Source organism: Desmodus rotundus, chromosome 8, assembly GCF_022682495.2.
Source record: "Desmodus rotundus isolate HL8 chromosome 8, HLdesRot8A.1, whole genome shotgun sequence".
Taxonomy (NCBI): Eukaryota; Metazoa; Chordata; class Mammalia; order Chiroptera; family Phyllostomidae; genus Desmodus; species Desmodus rotundus.
In genome coordinates this window covers 7,214,888-7,234,162 of record NC_071394.1, presented here as the reverse complement: position 1 = coordinate 7,234,162, position 19,275 = coordinate 7,214,888, and the positions used below count along the sequence as shown (strand labels likewise).

Genomic DNA, 19,275 nt, shown 5'->3' with positions numbered 1-19,275 from the left:
AATCCTTTGAGACTGTCAGTCTTGGGGAAGCTGCAGGCTCCACAGGAATAAGAGAAGGTGAAAAATGGCAGCAAATCCCTGTCTTATTCCTTCTGTGACAACTAGGGTGGGGCTGGGGCAGATGTAAAGCCACCCTCAGAACTGAGGGCTAACTGTATGCAAATGCAAACACCCTGGCTAAAAGAAAAAAAAAAAACACCCCAACTAAGAGTGTTTTCTCCACTACAGGCTGTGAAGTATGCAAGAAAAGCAGTATCTAGCCTCAGAGTCCCAGTGACGAGAGGGAGGGGCCATTTTTAAATATGCCCAATTGCCTAAGAATATCTAAATATGGAAACTAGTGACTTCAGTGTCCTAGAGCAGAAATTGCCCCCCTCACCCTGCTTTAGAGGCTTCCTGTGGGCACCGTAGCAGGTACAAGGCAGCTTCTAAAGCTGCTCGTCTCTGTTGCCTTAGTTCAGTTCATTCAAACACAGCTTACCGAATATCAGCCATGCAGAGCGGTCTGTCAAACTGCACACCCAGACCCCAGAGGCAGACCTCTGTCTCCTTCAACACCAGCTCCATTTCCACTGGGACAGAGAATCCCCACATTCCCACCTTCCTGCTTTCCCCTGTGTCGACCAAGGTTCCAATATTTTGGAATAGTTCACTTGCTTGACTGAATTGATTTAGAAACAATATACCCTGCTTACTGAAAGACATTCAAACACTTCCTCTGCTTTTGCCTTTGCTCAGCATGAGACAATCAGGCTTATCACAGAATCCACAATAATCGCAGCAGAAAAGGTGGACATTTCACCAAGTTATAGCTTTTCTGAAACATTGAAAATAGCCCTAATTTCCCCATAATTCAGGTCTTACCTCCCAGAGCTCTTTAAGGGGGTCATTTAATGCAATCAAGGTAGTGTTGAAAAGGAAGGTTCTAGAGGACATTAAAAGAAGCCAGTGTCAACCCCCTCCGCCCCGGCCCCATATTCCAAATTAATGCATCAGGAAGAAAGCTAATGGGGGAGAAAGGGGACATAGGAGGGAGGGGAGGCCAGAGAACAGAGATGGAAGAAAGGAGACTAACTTGAATTCCAAAGTCCCAAAGCAAGTGAAGCACAGGGGTGGCATCGCCACCAAGCTTCCTGCTGTGACAATGCTGCCACCTTCTGGCAGTAGCTGGAAATTCATGAGAAAATACCTCCAGTCACTGTCATTCTTACTGAACCACAAAGATGTGATCCTATGTATACATACCTACCAATTATGTGTGTGTGTGTATAATCTCCCCAAGGTGTTCCTGGGATCTATTTAAACTAGAATTAAATAATACATCCACTATTCAAGCTCTTACCTTTTAAAAAGGACCCCTGAGTGCCTGGACAACTAGAGAAACACCTTCAAAGTCCTCCCTACGTTATGCATGCCTCCCCTTCCGACCCACTGCTCACCCAGCAGCCAGAGTCACCTGCCACTTGTGACAACATGGGAGAACCTTGAAGGCCGATGCTAAGTGAAAGAAGTCAAACAGACAAAGACCAAGCTGTACATCATTTACGTGTGGAATCTGAAAATCCCCACAAACTCATAGGAGCAGAGAACAGCCTGGAGGCGTTTGCAGCAGAAGACAGGACCAGGACCAACAGCAGCCTCTGTGGGCTGACTCAGTGGACTGACCCCTGGCCTGCCCACCAGGGGGCTCAGGCCTCGGCCAGCTGCTGCAGCACAGAGAGGGTCCCATACAGGGCAGACAGGGGCTTCTTGGCTTCCAGGTCCCAGGTTGACCTGGGGCTATGCAGCTCCATCTTCAGGCCACACTCATCCAGCAGGCCATAGGTTATGGCCAAACCCTCCCCCTGGAGGGGAGCCAGGAGCTCGGGTTTGAGGGTGAAGGGAATGCTCCAGGGGTACTTGAAGTTGGGCTCCAGGATGCTCCTCACCTTAAAGAAACAGGACCAGCTGTTACAGATCAGCCTTGAGGTCAGGAAGAGAGAACCTTCAGTCCCAAGAGCCAGGGGTCATGCAGGACAACTACAAGGGCAGGAGCTCTGGAGTCATGTCCTGGCCCTGTCTTGTGATTGGTGTGACCAAGGACACATTATTGGAACTCCTTGAGCCCTGGCTCCTCAGCTGCTAGATGGGGATGCTAACATTTACCCTCCAGAATAGTGGTGTTTGGAATAGTATATGTGAATGCTCGTGTGTGCCATGTGTGTATGGGTATGCACGTGTCATGCATGCATACGTACTTGTATGTACGTACAAGGGGACAGAGAGCATGCAATTTGCAAATGGTAACCATGTGCGTAAAGGAGGGGTATAACCCAGATACCCTGAGCTCCCCAACCATGTATCCTATATGACTATTTGAGAACTGGTGGGGAGCCTCTGTGGGGGTTGTCATGGAAACAAAGACCTTCCCCAGGCAGACTCATGACCACCTGGCCTGCTCCCAGAGGGAGATGCAGCCCAGGTTTCCTGGTGGCCACAGTGGGACTTTGTCTCCTTCCCAGCAGAAACCTGATTCATCTCTCCCTCCTCAGAATCATTCTTGTCTCCAGGTCCCTCATCCTCTTCCCAGGACACTGGCCCCTGGGGATTTCTTACCAGATCTCGCTGCTGGGAGAGGATCTTCTTCTCCATGGATGGGGCCAGCAGACAGAGTTGGACGTCACTCAGCACTGGGGACAGGGGACATTTGGGGAGAGGGAGTCAGATACTCCTCTCTCCATAGAGAGGCGAACTCTAAGGCAGAGGGATAAGACTCCTTAGACTTGAAGGTCAAGTTCCCTGCCCTGGAAAGGCCTCCTTTGGCTCTTGGGATGGTCTCCAGGATGCTCCCTAACTTGGCCCAGAGGAGGGATTCTGTGGCTGGAGCCTGGAATCATCCACCCTCAGTGATACGTTGGATGAACCTGGGCTGGTCTTTCTAGGTCTTTCTGTGTCACATGGCAAGTTTATCACACTGAGCCCTGCTGACCTTGGAGAGAAGTGTGAGGTGAGGGTGAAAAATCGTAACATTTCAAGGGTTTTGAAGAGGTGGCATCTGATGCGGCCCTTCTGGGGTCTCTGGGAGACCAACATTGTGACCCCCCACAGTGTCCCTCCAAATCACTCTTACCCATCATGGCTTCAAGCAGGTAAAGGATGAAGTACTGCGAGCCATTCCATGCGAAGCTGGAGTCCTTCTGCAGTTCATTCAGAATGGTGTCCCCAGGGCCATTCAAATGGCCCTTCAAGGGTTCCTGTTCAAGCTATAGGAGACAGGTATTATTAATGAGGATGATAATACCATGTGACTTTGCCTGTAAATTCTGTGTTTATAAGTGATTAACCAAGGAGCAGGGTAATGGCTCTACACAGCCCCTGGGGACACTGAGCACTGTCACTGTGTGAGAGCTGAGCCCCTGGCCCTGCTCACTGGGGACAGAGCCATGGTCCCCAATCTCAGACAGCCTCTTCAGCCCCCTGAGATTACCCCCATTCCTGTTTTCCCCATATATCTCAGCAGTCAGATCTCTGAAACATCCCCCATTTACAAGTCTGATCGGCCTTCGGTAGCAGTGGGACCCCTCACCATGTGCACAAGGTCCTGAAGAGCCCCTCGGTCCCCCAGCATGGCCAGGATGTTGGAGAACACAACGCCCTTGATGTCCTTTGAGAGCTCGGCCGCTGCTATTACTTTCTCGGAAACCTCCTCATGTAGGCGCTTGAAATCTGCCCTCAGACGATAATGGCAACGAGAAGACGAAGACAACTCTTTGATTAGAACAGTCATTTCCCATCAACATAAGCAAAATTCTTCTTCCCTTTAAGTGGCTGCCCCAAGCATCTCTGAAGGTGGCATGTTTGAGCTCCGTGATGGAGCTGCCATAACAGGCTAGAGAGATGGAAGATCTCAGCTGAAATGAGGTGGGGGGTAAATGCAGGGAGGGGAGCAGAGGATTCTGGAAAGGGGTCATGGGAAGGGGAAGAAACTGACCAGGCACTGAAATACCTAGCAGGAGGAATTTATGGATATAAAGTGCTTGGTACCACATACAATTGTGCCTGTACCTCTGGGTCTATAGAGAATTAACCAAGGAATGGATGTTGGGGGCTCTCTGCCTCTGCTAGGACACCTGAGGAGGCCTCCAGGTGGGCTTCTGAGAGTGAAAAGTCACTAGAATGAAAGTGACAGGGAGGCAGGATTCCTGTTTGGTTCACTGCCCAAGCCCCAGTGCTCAGAATAATACCCAAGAAGTCCTCCATAAAAGCTTCCTGCATGCATCCAGGAATGAAAGGAAGGAAGGGAGGGAGGGAAGGAAGGAGGGAGGGAGGAAGGAAGGAAGGAAGGAAGGAAGGAAGGAAGGAAGGGAGGAGTTAATTAGTGGGGCTGACCAAAGTGTAAATTAAGAAGTACAGCTCAGTTTTCTGAGTTGCTTGGAAACCTCCAATTTGGGTTCTGAGCTTTGCAGTTTCCTACCCAGCAGGCCTTTATTCCCCCTTAGTAAACACTCACCAAGCAAGAAAGGCTCCTGTATTCTTTCTAGAAAGAGAAAAGCAAGTGGTCATCTCCCTTCCTCATCCCCCAAATGTGCTTTAGAGACACTTCTGAGGGTTCTTCCCTCCACGCCCCCTCCCTCTTGCTTAACCTCTTCCTGCTCCATCCCTCAGCCCTCCCCATCCTCCCTGACCCTTCCCATCCCACAGAAAACATGGCCAGGCTCCAGGGCCATTGTGTAAAAGGCAGGGATGCATGGCCCTGCTCCCCAGAGGAGTACAAATAGGACCCCTCCCCAGCCCCAGCAAACACTCACGTATTGGTTCAATGAAGCATACTCCGCTGCCTAGAAGAGAAATTAAATTCCCCACCAAAGAGTTAGTCTCTGCCAACTCTCTCTTTCTCTACATTCTACCACCTACTCCACAACACCCTTTTTCCATCCACCCAGCCCTTTCCAGGGAGAGCCCGAGCCAGGTGGCTCAGATGAGGATGGCAAAGGCAATCACATGGAGTTTCATGTGGGCAAAATGGGGCCTTGTGGAGGGACCACATTATACTTTCCTGGTACTAAAGGCATGCTTATTTTCAATGAGTACTCATGGTACCGGTATTTTTCTGGAAAGAGAAAAAGAAGTAATCACAACAGCTGAGTCTCCACTCCCCCCAAACACACTCACACTCCAACCCAGGATAGGTGGCTGTCCCTGTGACCAGGGGCCTGTGCCCAGGTCACAGCAGGTGTATGAGGACATGGTAGAGGAGCCTGGCTGGGGAAGGTTTGCCTGTGGGTGTGTCGGGGCTGAGCCCCCAGCAGGGTTTTTGTAGGGTCTAAAGTGGGTCAAGGGCTCAGCAGGGCCTGAGGTCTAAGCAGAGAACCTGCCCAACAACTCACTTGGAAAGGTGTCCTCTTCATCATCTGAGACGTGAAGAATGTCTGGGTGGAAAGAAGCCAGGTCAGCAGAGCCCGGGTTACCCCCACTGGAGTCTCTCACATCCCCACACCTGTGACCCCACACTTCCAACTTCAGTTCAGGTGTGACAGCTTTTCTCAGGGTGACCTGGGACCCCTTGCATCAGAATCACCTGGGATGCTTATGGAAACTCAGGATCCCTGCCTTTTCCATATCTTCAGAACCTGGCTCTCTCAAGAGGAAGCTACAACCTGCCTTGTCAATAAGCACCTGAGGGATGGGTATCCACTCCAACCTCCCATTTCACCAGAACCGAAACTGCCTTCCTTCCTGCTGCCCTTTGGCTAACTCTCCTGGAGGGGCCCCTTACAAGTCTACCCCCCAGTCCTGCCCGCTGCCTGGCCAATTTCACATTTCATGTAGAAAAGCATTCAAAGTTCTGAAACTTGCCTAACAATCAGAGTTATGTCTTTGGCAGGAAACAGGAGCCCATGAAGGAAGAAGGGCAGAAACAGTCCCATTAAAGGAGATGCCATGGATCATGGTGTGGCAGCATCCAGGGAGAAAGGAGCTCCAAGGAAGGAGTGATCAAGTGTGTGGCCATTGGTAACAACATGGAGTGAACTCGCTGGAGGGCAGACTGCAGTGGGTGGAGGTGGGGATGCCAGGGAGGGAGGGGGCAGAGTGTAGAAGATTCTTTAGGGAAGTTGGCTGTGAGGGGACACTCGGGTGAGCACATTTCTGAGATGGCAGGGACCCATCTCGCCGTCAGGTCATGGGAAGGGTCCAGGTGAATGGAGAGAGGGAAGACAAACAGCCACTTTCTCAGACATTTCTCTCTACCAGCTCTGGAGAGAAGGTCTCATTTTCATTCATAGGTAAGATGGGTGACAGAGGAATTCTGATTTTCTCCAAAGCTACACAGCATCGCTACGGCAAATTATTGCACAGGGCTGCACATTATTTTCCTCTCCGATTCGCTATGAAATTGGATGAAATCACTTCACGGAAGTGCAAAGGTTACAGCACTGAGCCATTGGTTCCCCCTTAGGGGGGAATTGTAGAAACAGGCAAGTGCCGTGCGCCCCCTAGTGGGCAGGACATGGCTTGCAGGCACTGCTGTGAGGTCAGCCTTTGAGTCCAGCTCCATTTACTTCACACTTGTCAACACTTACACAACACGGTTTTGAAGACTGAGTTGAGCCACTGACCCCAAAGACTGGAGAGTTTTCCCTTGTTCTGCCTATGGCTGCTGACAGGAGGTCAGTGACAGAAGGACCTCCCTTAGCCAGATGTTATATTGAGGCTTCTACAGGGAACAGCGTGTGTGTGTGTGTGTGTGTGTGTGTGTGTGTGTGTGTGTGTGTGTGAGGGCACCCCTCGACCTCTGAGGAGCTGGACCCCAGCTGTATCAGGCTGACCTCCACCTGGGACTCAGCATTAGGGCCGGGAGGGGCCAAGGACCCTGAGCTGGTTGTGTTTGTAGCACCCACAGTCCACCCTGGTTTGTAGTTACTTCTTCATGAAAGTTTTTCTCCTGCGTGGAGTCAGAACCCCAAGTGTGTGTGTTGGGGAACTGTGCATTTGGAGGCTCCTGAGGAGAGAAAGATGTTGAAACAGCTCTGCATTACGTGGTCAGGGCACTATGTCCACAGATTTGTTCCTGATGGGGCCACTATCTGTGGGCTTCCCCGTGGGGACATAGGTAACATGGGAGGGCTCTGTGGCTCCCCCAGGTGAACTGCTGAGAGTGGCGGAAACTTCAGTGGAGATGGTTGGAATTAGAAGCACACTCTGCCCGGTGCTAAACACACCCTGGCATTGGCCACCCCATTACACCCTCTCCACATAGGACACTGTCTCTCTACTTGTCCAGAGCAACATTTCAGCCAGGCCCTGCTTGCAGGTGCTGGGCGTGGTGGTGAGAATGTGTGTGCCCTGGACAGCTGAGGAATGCTGCTTCTCTCTCCGAACAGGTGGGGAAGCCACAGTTGCCTGATGATGGTCTTTCCTCCTCATTTCTCTCTCCAGGAGAAGCAGACTCCCGCTCCCTCCTGCCTCCTTCAGCCCCTGCTTACCCCAGCTGTTCTTCTTGAAAACCAGCTGCTTCCTCTTGTAGGCCATCACCGAGCCCTTTGGCACAGTATGCTTCTTCTCTGTCACTTTGAGAGCCCCGCCCCCTCCTTCAACCTGGGGGCAGAAACCAGGTATAATACCGTCACATATGCATGTGGTCTTAAAAGTCAAATACATCTAGAAAGTCATGAGAAAAGGAATCCGCAGCCCCTGCCCTCACCCTCCCTACTCCTGATTTCCACTTCCTGCCCTTTTTCCCTTGCTTCATCCCATATTTACCTTCAGATCTCTCAATTTCATGTGGATGCTGACATGAATTGATTTATTTCTGATTCAGTGTATCTAGTCACTTCCTCTTTTTCATGATGAGGGTTTTTTCTACTCTTTATAAGAGCTGAAGCAATTGATAAAAGGGAAACACCAACTCCAGCCTCTTCCAGGCTTCCATGCAGGGCCAGGGGAATATCCAGCCCTCCCTCCCTCTAACGGTCCTGTCACATCTAAGGGGGAGAGAGTACTGCAAAGTTCTTGCGAGTTCACAGCCCGGGGCACAGGCTCCCTAAAAATAAACCCTGGACCTATCGATGGGACTATAGAATACTTCCCTCCCCACATATCTTATCACAGTATCAGCACAGGCTGATTTACCAGAGGCCCTTTCATCACGTACATGGTGTCCAACATTCAACAAGAAAATCACAAGGCATATTCAAAGGCAACAAACAGATGTTTGAAGAGACAGAGCAGGCTGAGATCAGACTCAATTATAGTATGGATCTTGGAATTAATAGACAAGGAATTTTAAAGCACTGTGGTTAATTTGCTAAAATATCCAATGGAAAACAGACAAAATGCAAGTGCAGATGAGTAATGTAAGCAGCGAGATGGAATCCTAAGGAAAAAAATTAAAAAATAAATGCTAAGAGATCAAAAATACCATAACAGTAGTAAACAATGTCTTTGATTGGCATTAGTAGTAGACTGGACACAAGGGAGAGAAAAACTTCTGCACTTGAAGATGTATCAGTAGAAACCTCAAAACTAAAAAGCAAGGAGAAAAGTGACTGAAAAAAATGGAGCATAATATCCAAGAACTGTGGGATAACTACAAAAGTTGTAACATATGTGTAATGAGAATATAAGAAGAAAGAGAGAACAGAACAGAAAAAAACATCTGAAGCAATAATAACAGGATTTCCCCAAATTAATGTCAGACGCCAAGCCACAGATCCAGGAAGTTCAGAGAATTCCAAGCAAGATAAATAAAAATAAAAATAAATTTTAAAATTTATTATCTATAAATTCAAACTACAGAAAATCTTATATCTATATCTATAAATTCTTATAGATCTTATATCTATAAATTCAAACTACAGAAAATCACAAGTGAAGAGAACATATTAAAAGCCAGAGGATATTGAAAGAAGTCAGATACTTCTTGTCTGCTGTTGTTTCCATTTTTTTTCTTTATGAATCTGTACCTTGTTCAACAGGGACGTGACAATAAGTTATCTGAGGACACTAGTAACACTCCACTTCTTGCTATAAAAGCAAAATGAATTTTAGTTCTCCCAAAAAAGAATAAACTTATTTGAATTTTGCAAACTTTTTTATTATTATGTAGCTCTTCCATTTGATTTCTATTGTGGTAAAAAAAAAAAAAAAGTAATATCTTCCCCATTTTTAAGTGTCCAGTACAGTATTGTGTGTTCATTTTTATTTGTTTTGGATATTTTCTGACCTCCCTTGTGGTATCTACTTTGATCCATTGGGGGTTCAAGAGTGTACATCTTAATGCCCATATTTTTGTGAATTTGTTATGTTTCCTTGGGTTATTAATATCTAGTTTCATTCCACTGTGGCCAGAAAAGGTACCTGGTATAACATCAGCCTTCTCAAATCTGGTGAGACTGACCGGGTGGCCTCACATGTGCGCTATGCTACAGCACGTTCCATGTGAGCTCGGGTAGAATGTGTGTGATACTCTGCAGCGTGTTCCTATCTGTCTGTTATAGAATATAGTTCAATTCGTCTATACGGTGCTCTGCAGGTCCTCTGTTTCCTTGTTGGTCTTTTGTCTGATCGACCAAAACAAAGTTGCTGCAGCCGCGAACCAGGAGTGACACACCACCTGTTTTAACAACATCACAGCCCGTGGCCAACCTTTAGAGCTGCGCTGGCTCTGAATAGATGTTCACAATTCAGTTTTCTTCCTTCGGTTTCTAAGTCTTCTAAGCAAAGAACAACTACACATGAAGCATGTAACGTATAAAAGCACATTATAACACACACAAACTGTATGATAAATGAACTTGTTTATATAATTAAAAGTTGATTATAATTAAAGTTTATATAATTAAAAGGTTACATAATTATCGTTGATTATTGAGAGCAAGTCAGTTGTATAAATCCAACGAAGGTATTTAGGTCTCGCCCCTTCTACCAGTCCCTCTGAGGACGTCATGGCATTGAGGGAGGTTGGCTGTTAGCATAAAACTTGGCATCTATACAGTGCGGCAGATGTCCCCTTAGGCTTGCCATAATCCATCACTGACCCAAAGCAAATGTAACACCACATAATTAAACCTACATCTGATTCTGTTGATGGGTGAACCCATCTCATACCTTGACAAAAGTATTCACAATGAAGGACAATTTTCCCGAGAAATTCCCAGTGCCGCGATCCTCCATCACACAACTGTCCCGCAGTTCTACGACATCAGTCACAACATACAGATTCGTTGCTGTTCTCCGGCATTGCCTCAGAAGTGATGGCTCTGGGTCCATCACTTTCCTGGGGTGGGGGAAGAACAAGAGGGTCAGAGTGGGAAGAGATGCCTTCCTGGGTTACCCTGGGCTACCGTCCTCCTCAGGACCTGGAAGGGGTACGGGGACTTTGGACTCTGACAGGTGTTCCCTCCATGCATAGAGAGACATTGGCATATGGGTTAAGTTACTAAGGAACGCAAAACATATGCTTTGCTATGCAGGGTGGAGGGGCCCCCACTTCCTGATGGGGTGTGGGAAGGAGAGTATCCATGCCATTTTGTGAAAGGCATCTGCTTTTCCAAAATCATATGGGTCTTGTTAGAGGGTAGATTACAGATGTCCAGTGTACCAGGGCCCCTCACCTGAAGAGGCTGGAAGCAGACAGGTGTACATGGTGGACAGGAGTCCTTAGGAAGCCCTACTGTCAAAGCTGGGAACCCACAGTCCCCACTGTCCAGAAGCATGATCAGCGTGGGGTGGGGAGCAAACAGATAAATATGATGAGGCAGGGAAGATTCTGGATGATTATTCATGGCCAGCACATGGGAGTGTTTATAGATTGGCTGTCCTTGGTAAGTGGCTGGTAGGGCTGACTTGAAGATACAGGTTTGGGCAGGGGATATGACGAGTTTGAAGTGCTGAAGAAGGATTTCATGTCCATTGCAGCTCTGAGACTCAACTCTGGTTCTTCTTAAGGCCCCACCAGGGCAGGCGCCCTGGATGACAGCCAAGTGCAATACGAGACACCCTCAAATTGCTTTTCAATGGAGGAGGTCAGGAGCCTCCAGTGTGGATTTTCCCACTGCCCTGTGGGGAGAATTCAGGCCCCTTTGGGGGTATCCAAACCCCTTACTGTGTCTCTAAGAGGTTATGTCATCTGACATTTACTTACCTCCAAGCCTAGTTTTGTCACCTTCATCCCAGTTGGCTAAGCTCCCGCCTCACTGACTTCCCGCTGCTCCAGAAAATGTCAAGCTCTGTCCTGTCCTGTCCTGCCCTGTCCCAGGACTGCAAACCCTCATCTGGACCACTTTCCTCCTGCTCTTTGCTTCTTTCATTCTTCAGGTCTGAGTTCAATGTTAGCTCCACAGAGAGACCTAAATAGACTCCTTTCCACCCAGCCCTTTTCTCACAAACTCCTATTAACCTCAGAGCTCCCAGCACAATCCGTAACTGCCTCTAAGTGAAACACATTATGTGTCCCACGTACATTTATTAGAAGTACCTGATTGCCTTCCTGTCCACATTTCAAGTTTTGATGTCAGGCTTATTTCTTTTTCTTGGTGCTAGATAATAAAATGTATCCCTAAAATTGGAGCCACTTTAGCTGCTGAAAGAAATTCATAACCTCTGAGGACACATAGTAAGGGATTTGGATACCGCCCAAAGCGGTCTGAATCCCCCTCCCCCCACCGGGGCAACAGGAAAATCCACACTGGTGGCTCATGACCTCCTTCATTGAAAAACAAACTCAGCAAACAAGCAGAACAGAAACATAATCATAAGTATGGAGATCATTTGGAGAGTTATCAGTTGGGAGCAGAAAAGGAGAATGGGGGAAAAGGTGCGGGGATTAAGAAGTACAAATTGGGACACACAAAATAGACAGGGATGTTAAGAACAGTATAGGAAATGGTATAGTCAAAGAACTTACATGCATGACCCATGGACATGGACTAAGAGAGGGGATTGCTGGAGAGAAGTGAGGGGTACCAGGTGGAGGGGGGCAAAGGGGGCAAAGGGGGCAATGTACACTACCTACATTACAGTTGAGACAACTGTAATAGAAAAATGAATAAAATAGCCCTGGCACGTGTGGCTTAATGGATTGAGTGTCAGCCTGTGAACAAAAGAGTCACGGTTCCATTCCCAGTCACTGCACACGCCTGGGTTTCGGGCCAGGTCCCCAGTAGGGGGTGCACGAGAGGCAACCACACAATGATCTTTCTCTCCCTCTCTTTCTTCCTCCCTTCCTATATCTAAAATAAATAAATAAAATCTTTTTAAAAAGAAAAGAAAAATGAATAAAATATATTTAAATTTTTTTTTAATTGTAAGAGTCTTACAAGACACCAGAAGTACAGAAATTGTGCCATGCCCTGTCAAAGTAACTTTTATTCTCTAAATAGCCTGTGACTTTTAACTACTTGGTTACTTCAGTAATTTTTCACATTGATAGAAAGATGACGTAAATTGAAATCTCTGTTTCTAAGAGGCATAAAGTTGGGACTTCTGGCCAAGATGGAGACATAGGTAGATACACTGTGCCTCCTCGCACAACCAAAACAAGGACAACAACAAATTGAAAAACAAAAAATAACCACAACTGCCAGGAAATCAAACTGTATGGAAGTCCGACAACCAAGGAGTTGAAGAAACATTCATTTACACTGGTAGGAGGGGCCGAGACGGGCCAATGGGCAGAGAGGACACTTGGCAAGGTAGCTGCTACAGGACCAGGCCGGCGAGGTGGCGACTGGCTGAGCGGGCAGTCCCACATTTGCATGTGGATAGACCAGGAGGAACAACTGGGGAGCAAGTCAGACTGCCCAACCCAGGGTTCCAGTGTGGGGAAATAAAGCCTCAACACTTCTGACTGTAAAAACCTGAGGGGTTTGAGACGGTGGGAGAAACTCCCAGCCTCACAGAAGAGTTCACTGGAGAGACCCACAGGATCCTAGAATGTACACAAATTCACCCACCTGGGAATCAGCACCAGAAGGGCCCAATTTGCTCCTGGGTAGTGGGGAAGTGACTGAAAGCCTGCCGAGAGCTGAGCAAGTGGCACTGTTCCCTCTCTGACCCCTCCCTCACATACAGCACCACAATGCAGTTTGCCCCAACCTGGCCAATACCTAAGACTCCACCCCTTACAAGTAACAGTAGCGCTGAGGCAAAAAAAAAAAATGACCCGAAAGAAAGAACATATCAAAACTCCAAAAATAGAACTAAGCCATGAAGAGGTAGTCAACCTACCAGATGCAGAGTTCAAAACACTGGTAATCAGGATGCTCACAGAAGTGTTTGAGTATGGTCACAAAATAGAGGAAAAAGTAAAGGCTATGCAAAGTGAAATAAAGAAAAATACACAGGGAACCAACAGTGGAGGGAAGGAAACAGGAATCAAATCCAAATCAATTATTTGGAACATAAGGAAGAAATAAACATCCAGCCAGAACAGAATGAAGAAACAAAACAAAGAATTCAAAAAAATGAGGAGAGGTTTAGGAACCTCTGGGACAACTTTAAATATTCCAACATCTGAGTCATAGGGGTGCCAGAAGAAGAGAAAGAGCAAGACATTGAAAACTTATTTGAAAATATAATGAAGGAGAACTTCCCCAATCTGGCAAAGGAAATGGACTTCTAAGAAGTCTAGAAAGCTCAGAGAGTCCCAAAGAAGTTGGACCCAAGGAAGCACACACCAAGGCACATCATAATTACACTACCCAAGATTTAAGATAAGGAGAGAATCTTAAAAGCAGCGAGAGAAATGGAAAGAGTTACCTACAAAGGACTTCCCATAAGACTATCAGCTGATTTCTCAAAAGAAACCTACAGGCAAGAAGGAGCTGGAAAGAAATATTCCAAGTCATGAAAGGCAAGGGCCTACATCCAAGATTACTCCAGCAAAGCTATCATTTAGAAGGGGACAGCAGATAAAGTGCATCCCAGATAACGTCAAGTTAAAGGAGTTCATCATCACCAAGCCCTTGTTACATGAAATATTAAAGGGACTTATCTAAGAAAAAAAAGATGACCAAAAATATGAACAGTAAAATGACAACAACTATCAACAACTGAACCTAAAAAACACAAAAATCAACCAAGCAAACAACTAGAACAGGAATAGAATCACAGAAATGTAGATCACATGGAGGGGTATCAGTGGGGAGGGGCAGTGGGGAGAATGGGTAAAAGGTACAGGGAATAAGAAGCATAAATGTAGGTACAAAATAGACAGGGGGAGGCTAAGAATAGTATAGGAAATGGAGTAGCCAAAGAACTAATATGTATGACCCATGGACATGAACTAAGGGGAGGGGGGATTGCTGGAGGCAAAGGGGGTACCAGGAGGAGGAGAGCAAAGGAGGAAAAATTGGGACAACTCTAATATTATAATCAATAAAATATATTTTAAAAATAAAATTTTAAAAATGTGACAAAAAATAAAAGGCATAAAGTCTTAAGTTCCTTATTAAGCCCTAGAAGATTATCGAAGGTCGATCTTTCCCCCTGGTACCAAGTTAACTTAAACCCTAGGACACTGAGGCATATGGACTTTATTTAAAAGAGTCAGTGTCTTTGTCTCGCTTAAATTAATACTTTAATAACATATTTTGATGCTTATTTTCTCACTCACTGCATGTCCCCCTGACTCCCTAAATATATTTTATTTTAGGACAGGCATTTTTATCTGTCTTGTCATTAGTCTATTCTCACCACAAAATAGCATAGAGATGGACAATTGCAGCTTTAAAAAATACTTATCAGACAACTGACACCCATTAGTCGAATGAACGAATGTATGCATACCCAAGAACAGCAGAGCCTGGGATGTCACTTTCTTCATTCCGAGCCTCAGGGACAAAATCTATTGACGCCTACAGAGAAGGACACAGTTTGGGGCTGTTGACCAGACCCTTCCCCTCCTGTGGCCTCACCTCTTCTGAAGTTCTGTCCAGGTTTCATACGGGGTGCTAACAATCTTACAATCGAGGGAGGATCCTTGGCACCTAGTAGTCTCCTCCGAGATGCTCACTTCTGCCCCAGCATTCACACTCCCACCCGCCTGCTGCTTCCAGACCTCAGTGTAACTGAAGAGGGCTGGCACTTCCACAGCAGCATCTGGAAACAGACAAGAAGGCCTGAGGGTTAGCCAGCAATTCACCCTGGAACAGATGGGAATTGTAATGGAAATGGAATGACTGAGTCCTAGCCTACCCCAACTCACCTACTTAATTAAATCTCTCAACTGAGAAGCTAACTCATCAATAATGAATATTTTGAGTTTAAATTACTCCTGAGGACAAATGTTTGAATCCACTCAGGAGCTGAGATGATGTCCTAAACCTAAGAAATGATGACATCCCTTGCACCCCGGTCCAGGAGACCCATGACATCACCTTTCCCCGCTAAGCGTCAGCCACAAAAGGCAGCTCACAAAACAGAGTATGTTTGGGATTTGGACTGAGACAGGCTTGGGTCTGAGTCCCAGTTCTACCAGTTCCCAGCTATGTAACTGAGAACAGATTGTTTTCTAAGCTTTCACTTACTGTTATGTAAAATGGGGATCATATTCCTGACCCAAGAGGCTGCTCTCAGGATTAAAATGAACCTGGTTCATAACTGGAAAGTTCCCAGACACTCTTCTTTCCTTGCTCTGTGCCTGTAGACGAGGCCAGTCCTGTGTGGGCATCTCAGGACATCTTGCGTGCTGCACCCTTCTCTCTGCACCCTTGTTTCACAGTCCTTCCCTCCTATGCCCCTGGCTGACAATACCTGGGACCACAAGACTTGGCTCGAGGATGTCCATGAGGGAGACATCAAGTGGAACATCAGGTAGTTCAAAAAACAATGAGCGAGCCTTCTTCCTCTGTATTAGAGAAAACCGACGTATTTTGCTGGCATTCACGACATCTTTGACAGGCCTGAGTTCTTTGTCTCCGAACTCTTTGACCAGTTTCCTGGCAGTTTTCTCAAACATGGAGGGCATGTTGCTAGGAGCAGATAGAAGGGAAGTAAAAAGATCACGTGGGTTTCACAGATGAATTAAATGAGTTTCCATGTGTCATTCAGAAGGAGCTGACAGTGACTTGACTATTTCATAGACCTTTGTCATATCTACACAGTGACGTAGCATTTGTGTGTAAGTGGCTCCCATGTAGCCTGAATGGGCCCTAGGTCTTCCCTAGACAACTCTCCAGCAGGATGATCTTTAGCGAACAGGTATCAGACACCTAGCCAGGAGTCCCTGTCAGGTCAGGGACCAATGAGCCCTTACTTAATTTACTGTGATTGACAAAGAGGAGGTAAATTTCCTTCCGAAATTAAGTGTACCCACTTCGTTAGGCCACTACAGTTCAGATCAAGCCAGCCAAACTGTGTAATTGTTAGTCCCACCCTGAGGGCTGATGTTTAGGTTTGTATGAATTTCCTATTTTCAGTCCTGCACAGCCCACTCTTTTTAAGATTTTATATAATCTTGCTGTGCCTGAAATAGAACAAGAGTAGCTCTTTAAAAAAATTTTTATTGTTATTCAATTACAGTTGTATGCCTTTTCTCCCCATCCCTCCACCCCACCCCGGCTGAACCTACCTCCCTCCCCCACCTCCACCCTCCCCCTTGATTTTGTCTATGTGTCCTTTATAGTAGTTCCTGTGCAAGAGTAGCCTTCACAAATATGGGCATAAGATGGTTAAATAAATAGCCCATGCCATGCCTGGTATGGCTCAGTGGACCGAGCGCTGGCCTGTGAACCAAAGGGTCCTTGGTTTGATTCCCAGTCTAGGTCATATGTGTGGATTGCAGGCCAGGTCCCCAGTAGGGGGCGCATGAGAGGCAACCACACATTAATGCTTCTCTCCCTCTCTCCCTCCCTTCCCCTGCCTAAAAATAAATAAACTCTTTAAAAATAAATAAATAGCCAGGAGCCTGCGTTGTTGTGCCACATGCACCGTGATTCAGCACAACGTTATGAACTGCCTCATTTCTCCTAAACGTCAGGAGCCTGGTGGAGGTAGTCATCCCAAACCGGATGGCACTCCCATTCCGCTTTTAAACACTTTTGGTGTCAGGCAGGTGGCAGAACTGGACTTTTCAGTCCTCAGGCCTTCGCAGAAACACCAGTTTTGACAACCACCCATGGCCAAGAGCACCTCTGCGGGAGCTCAGAGTCCAGCAGAGAAGTCCTGGCACTCCCTCAGAGCACATCCTAGAAGGATGCACTCAAGAGTGGAAGCAGAGCAGTGTCCTTCCCCCCACCCCCCTCCTCCGAGGCAGCACAGTGCAGGCCAAGGCTAACCCCTTGGCCCACGACGTCTCCCATGGGGGAAAGTGAGAGCCCAGTGAGCACCCAGCTCCCCCAGCTGTGCAGGACCTCTTGAAGAGGCCTGCTTCTCCTCCATCCCACCCAAACACGGAGGTGGATTGGCATGGCCGAAGATGCTGAGGACAGGTAGATGTCCATCGATAGATGTGCAGATAAAGACGACATGTATACAATAGAATATAACTCAGCCATAAAAAAATAAAATCTTGCCATTTGCGACAAACTTGATGGCCCTAGAGGGTATTATGCTCAGTGAAATAAGTCAGACAAATACCATATACTTTCACTTACATGTGCAATTTAACAAAAGAGAATAAAACGAAACAGAAACAGACACATAGATACAGACAATGCGTCGACAGTTGCCAATGGGGAGGTACTGAGGGTGGGTGAAAACAATCAGAGATACATCCCTTAGCCTTGCACACTGCATGCTGCTACCCAGAATTCTTCTTTATTAGGGAGAACTTTAGGAAGAAGTGCCTACTTTGGGGGTGGCTAGGTGTCAAACTGAGACAAACCCCAAACTCCTCTACTCATTTCACAAACCCATCCTGAACATGCCCGTCTCTGACCATGGTGTCTGCTCTTCTCATTCATCCCCTGGTTCCCGGTTAGAACTTACCAGATTGTGTATTGCTTTGTCTTACAGAGAAAGGTTCCAATGAGTAGAGCTCCTTCCAATCCCCAGACCGCCCGATGTCAGACAAAATCCAGAAAACAGAGAAATGCAACTCTGCTCGTGGTGTTTTCTTTCCACCAGCAGGTCCCTCACTCAATTTTCCGGTGCAGCGTCCTGGAAAATAAGCGTGTGAGGGGCTCTCGTCTCCCCCAGAAGACCAGGTCTGAGCTGAGCTCTGGATCGCACAATCTTACCTCTCAAGTCCTCAGCCAAAGTCCATGGACTGCAGTTGGGCAGAACTTACACATCTGTGAGGCGGTCCCATAGCAGAATAGATAGAGATCTCAGGAAGCAAAGTGTGTCTGTTCCCGACATGTAGGGAACTGGCTGAACAAGTCTGATGTGTGGATTCATTCACAAATGATTCACTGTTGGAACAACTTATTTGGCTTCTTTCAAAACTGACTCCCTAACACCTGTGGTTTATGGCCAGGGAGGTTACGCATTCTCTGGTCAGGGAGAAGAGGTTTAAACCAGTTGCTCTCAAGTGTTCTTGTTCAGAGGATGTAAGGTCTTGCAATTCACCAGCTGGCTGTAAATTGCTCAGACCGTTTGGTCTTGTTTAATTTTCTTGTCTCAGTTTCCCCACTCCACTTGCCCAAGAATTCCCTAGCTTCTTACTATCCTGTCTCCATATGTGCCTTACATGCTCTGTATGTAAAATGTAACCGCGCATCAGTGAGAAAGATAGAAATAAGCTTCAGGACAAAGGACAGGTACATGCAGGACCCTGGGCAGAGCCTCTGTGCAATTGGAATTCATGTTCTTCATGCCTCCTTTGTGCCAAGTACTGTGCAGTAATGATAAAGAAAAGGGATATATTTTAAAATGACACAACTTGCCCCACACCCATTCTCTTTTCAATTACTTCTGAAATCACTCCAGGAGCCTTATGGGATGGAGGGAAATGAGCACTGGAGGGGAAACTAGGAGCAGAAGCTCAAAGTGGCAGCTGACAGAAATTCACAATGCATTTATCATTTTTTTCTTCCTTTCAATACTCATGAAAGTCCATACACCTGCCCTTCTCCACCTGGGGACCCTGAGATCACCACTCCATTTGGGACAGGGCTCACAGCTGCGCTTTCTACGTGCCACCAGATCAAATGATTTCCCCAAACTGAATTTATGTTCTGTACTTGTATTATAAAAGCAATAGACTTGAAGTACAAAATTTTGTATATACATATATTTCTCTGCCACAGGCCAGCATTCTGAGGGACCTGCACTGTTCTTGGACATTCTAGAAGCCAAGGAAAAGTAACTCAGCTTTCTAGGGTGAGGTATGTGGGCCCAGGGAAGCCTAAGGGT

At 46.8% G+C, this 19,275-nt stretch overlaps 2 protein-coding genes across 2 annotated transcripts; both read right to left on the bottom strand.

The window, feature by feature from the left end:
• Positions 1-1,216: 1,216 nt before the first annotated feature.
• LOC128781510 (gasdermin-C-like) lies at positions 1,217-4,914 on the bottom strand. Its single transcript, XM_053929855.1, has 7 exons — positions 4,899-4,914; positions 4,788-4,817; positions 4,490-4,516; positions 3,566-3,705; positions 3,110-3,242; positions 2,596-2,669; positions 1,217-1,928 (listed from the first exon to the last, which is right to left on the bottom strand). The coding sequence occupies exons 1-7, from the start codon at positions 4,912-4,914 to the stop codon at positions 1,689-1,691; spliced, it is 660 nt and encodes a 219-aa protein (XP_053785830.1). The 3' UTR covers positions 1,217-1,688.
• On the bottom strand, positions 4,817-18,221 carry LOC112315384 (gasdermin-C). The gene is made up of 8 exons (XM_053929891.1): positions 18,159-18,221; positions 17,908-18,078; positions 15,733-15,950; positions 14,895-15,078; positions 10,087-10,255; positions 7,464-7,575; positions 5,367-5,408; positions 4,817-5,089 (listed from the first exon to the last, which is right to left on the bottom strand). The coding sequence occupies exons 3-8, from the start codon at positions 15,944-15,946 to the stop codon at positions 4,989-4,991; spliced, it is 822 nt and encodes a 273-aa protein (XP_053785866.1). The 5' UTR covers positions 15,947-15,950; positions 17,908-18,078; positions 18,159-18,221; the 3' UTR covers positions 4,817-4,988.
• Between the last annotated feature and the right edge of the window lie 1,054 nt (positions 18,222-19,275).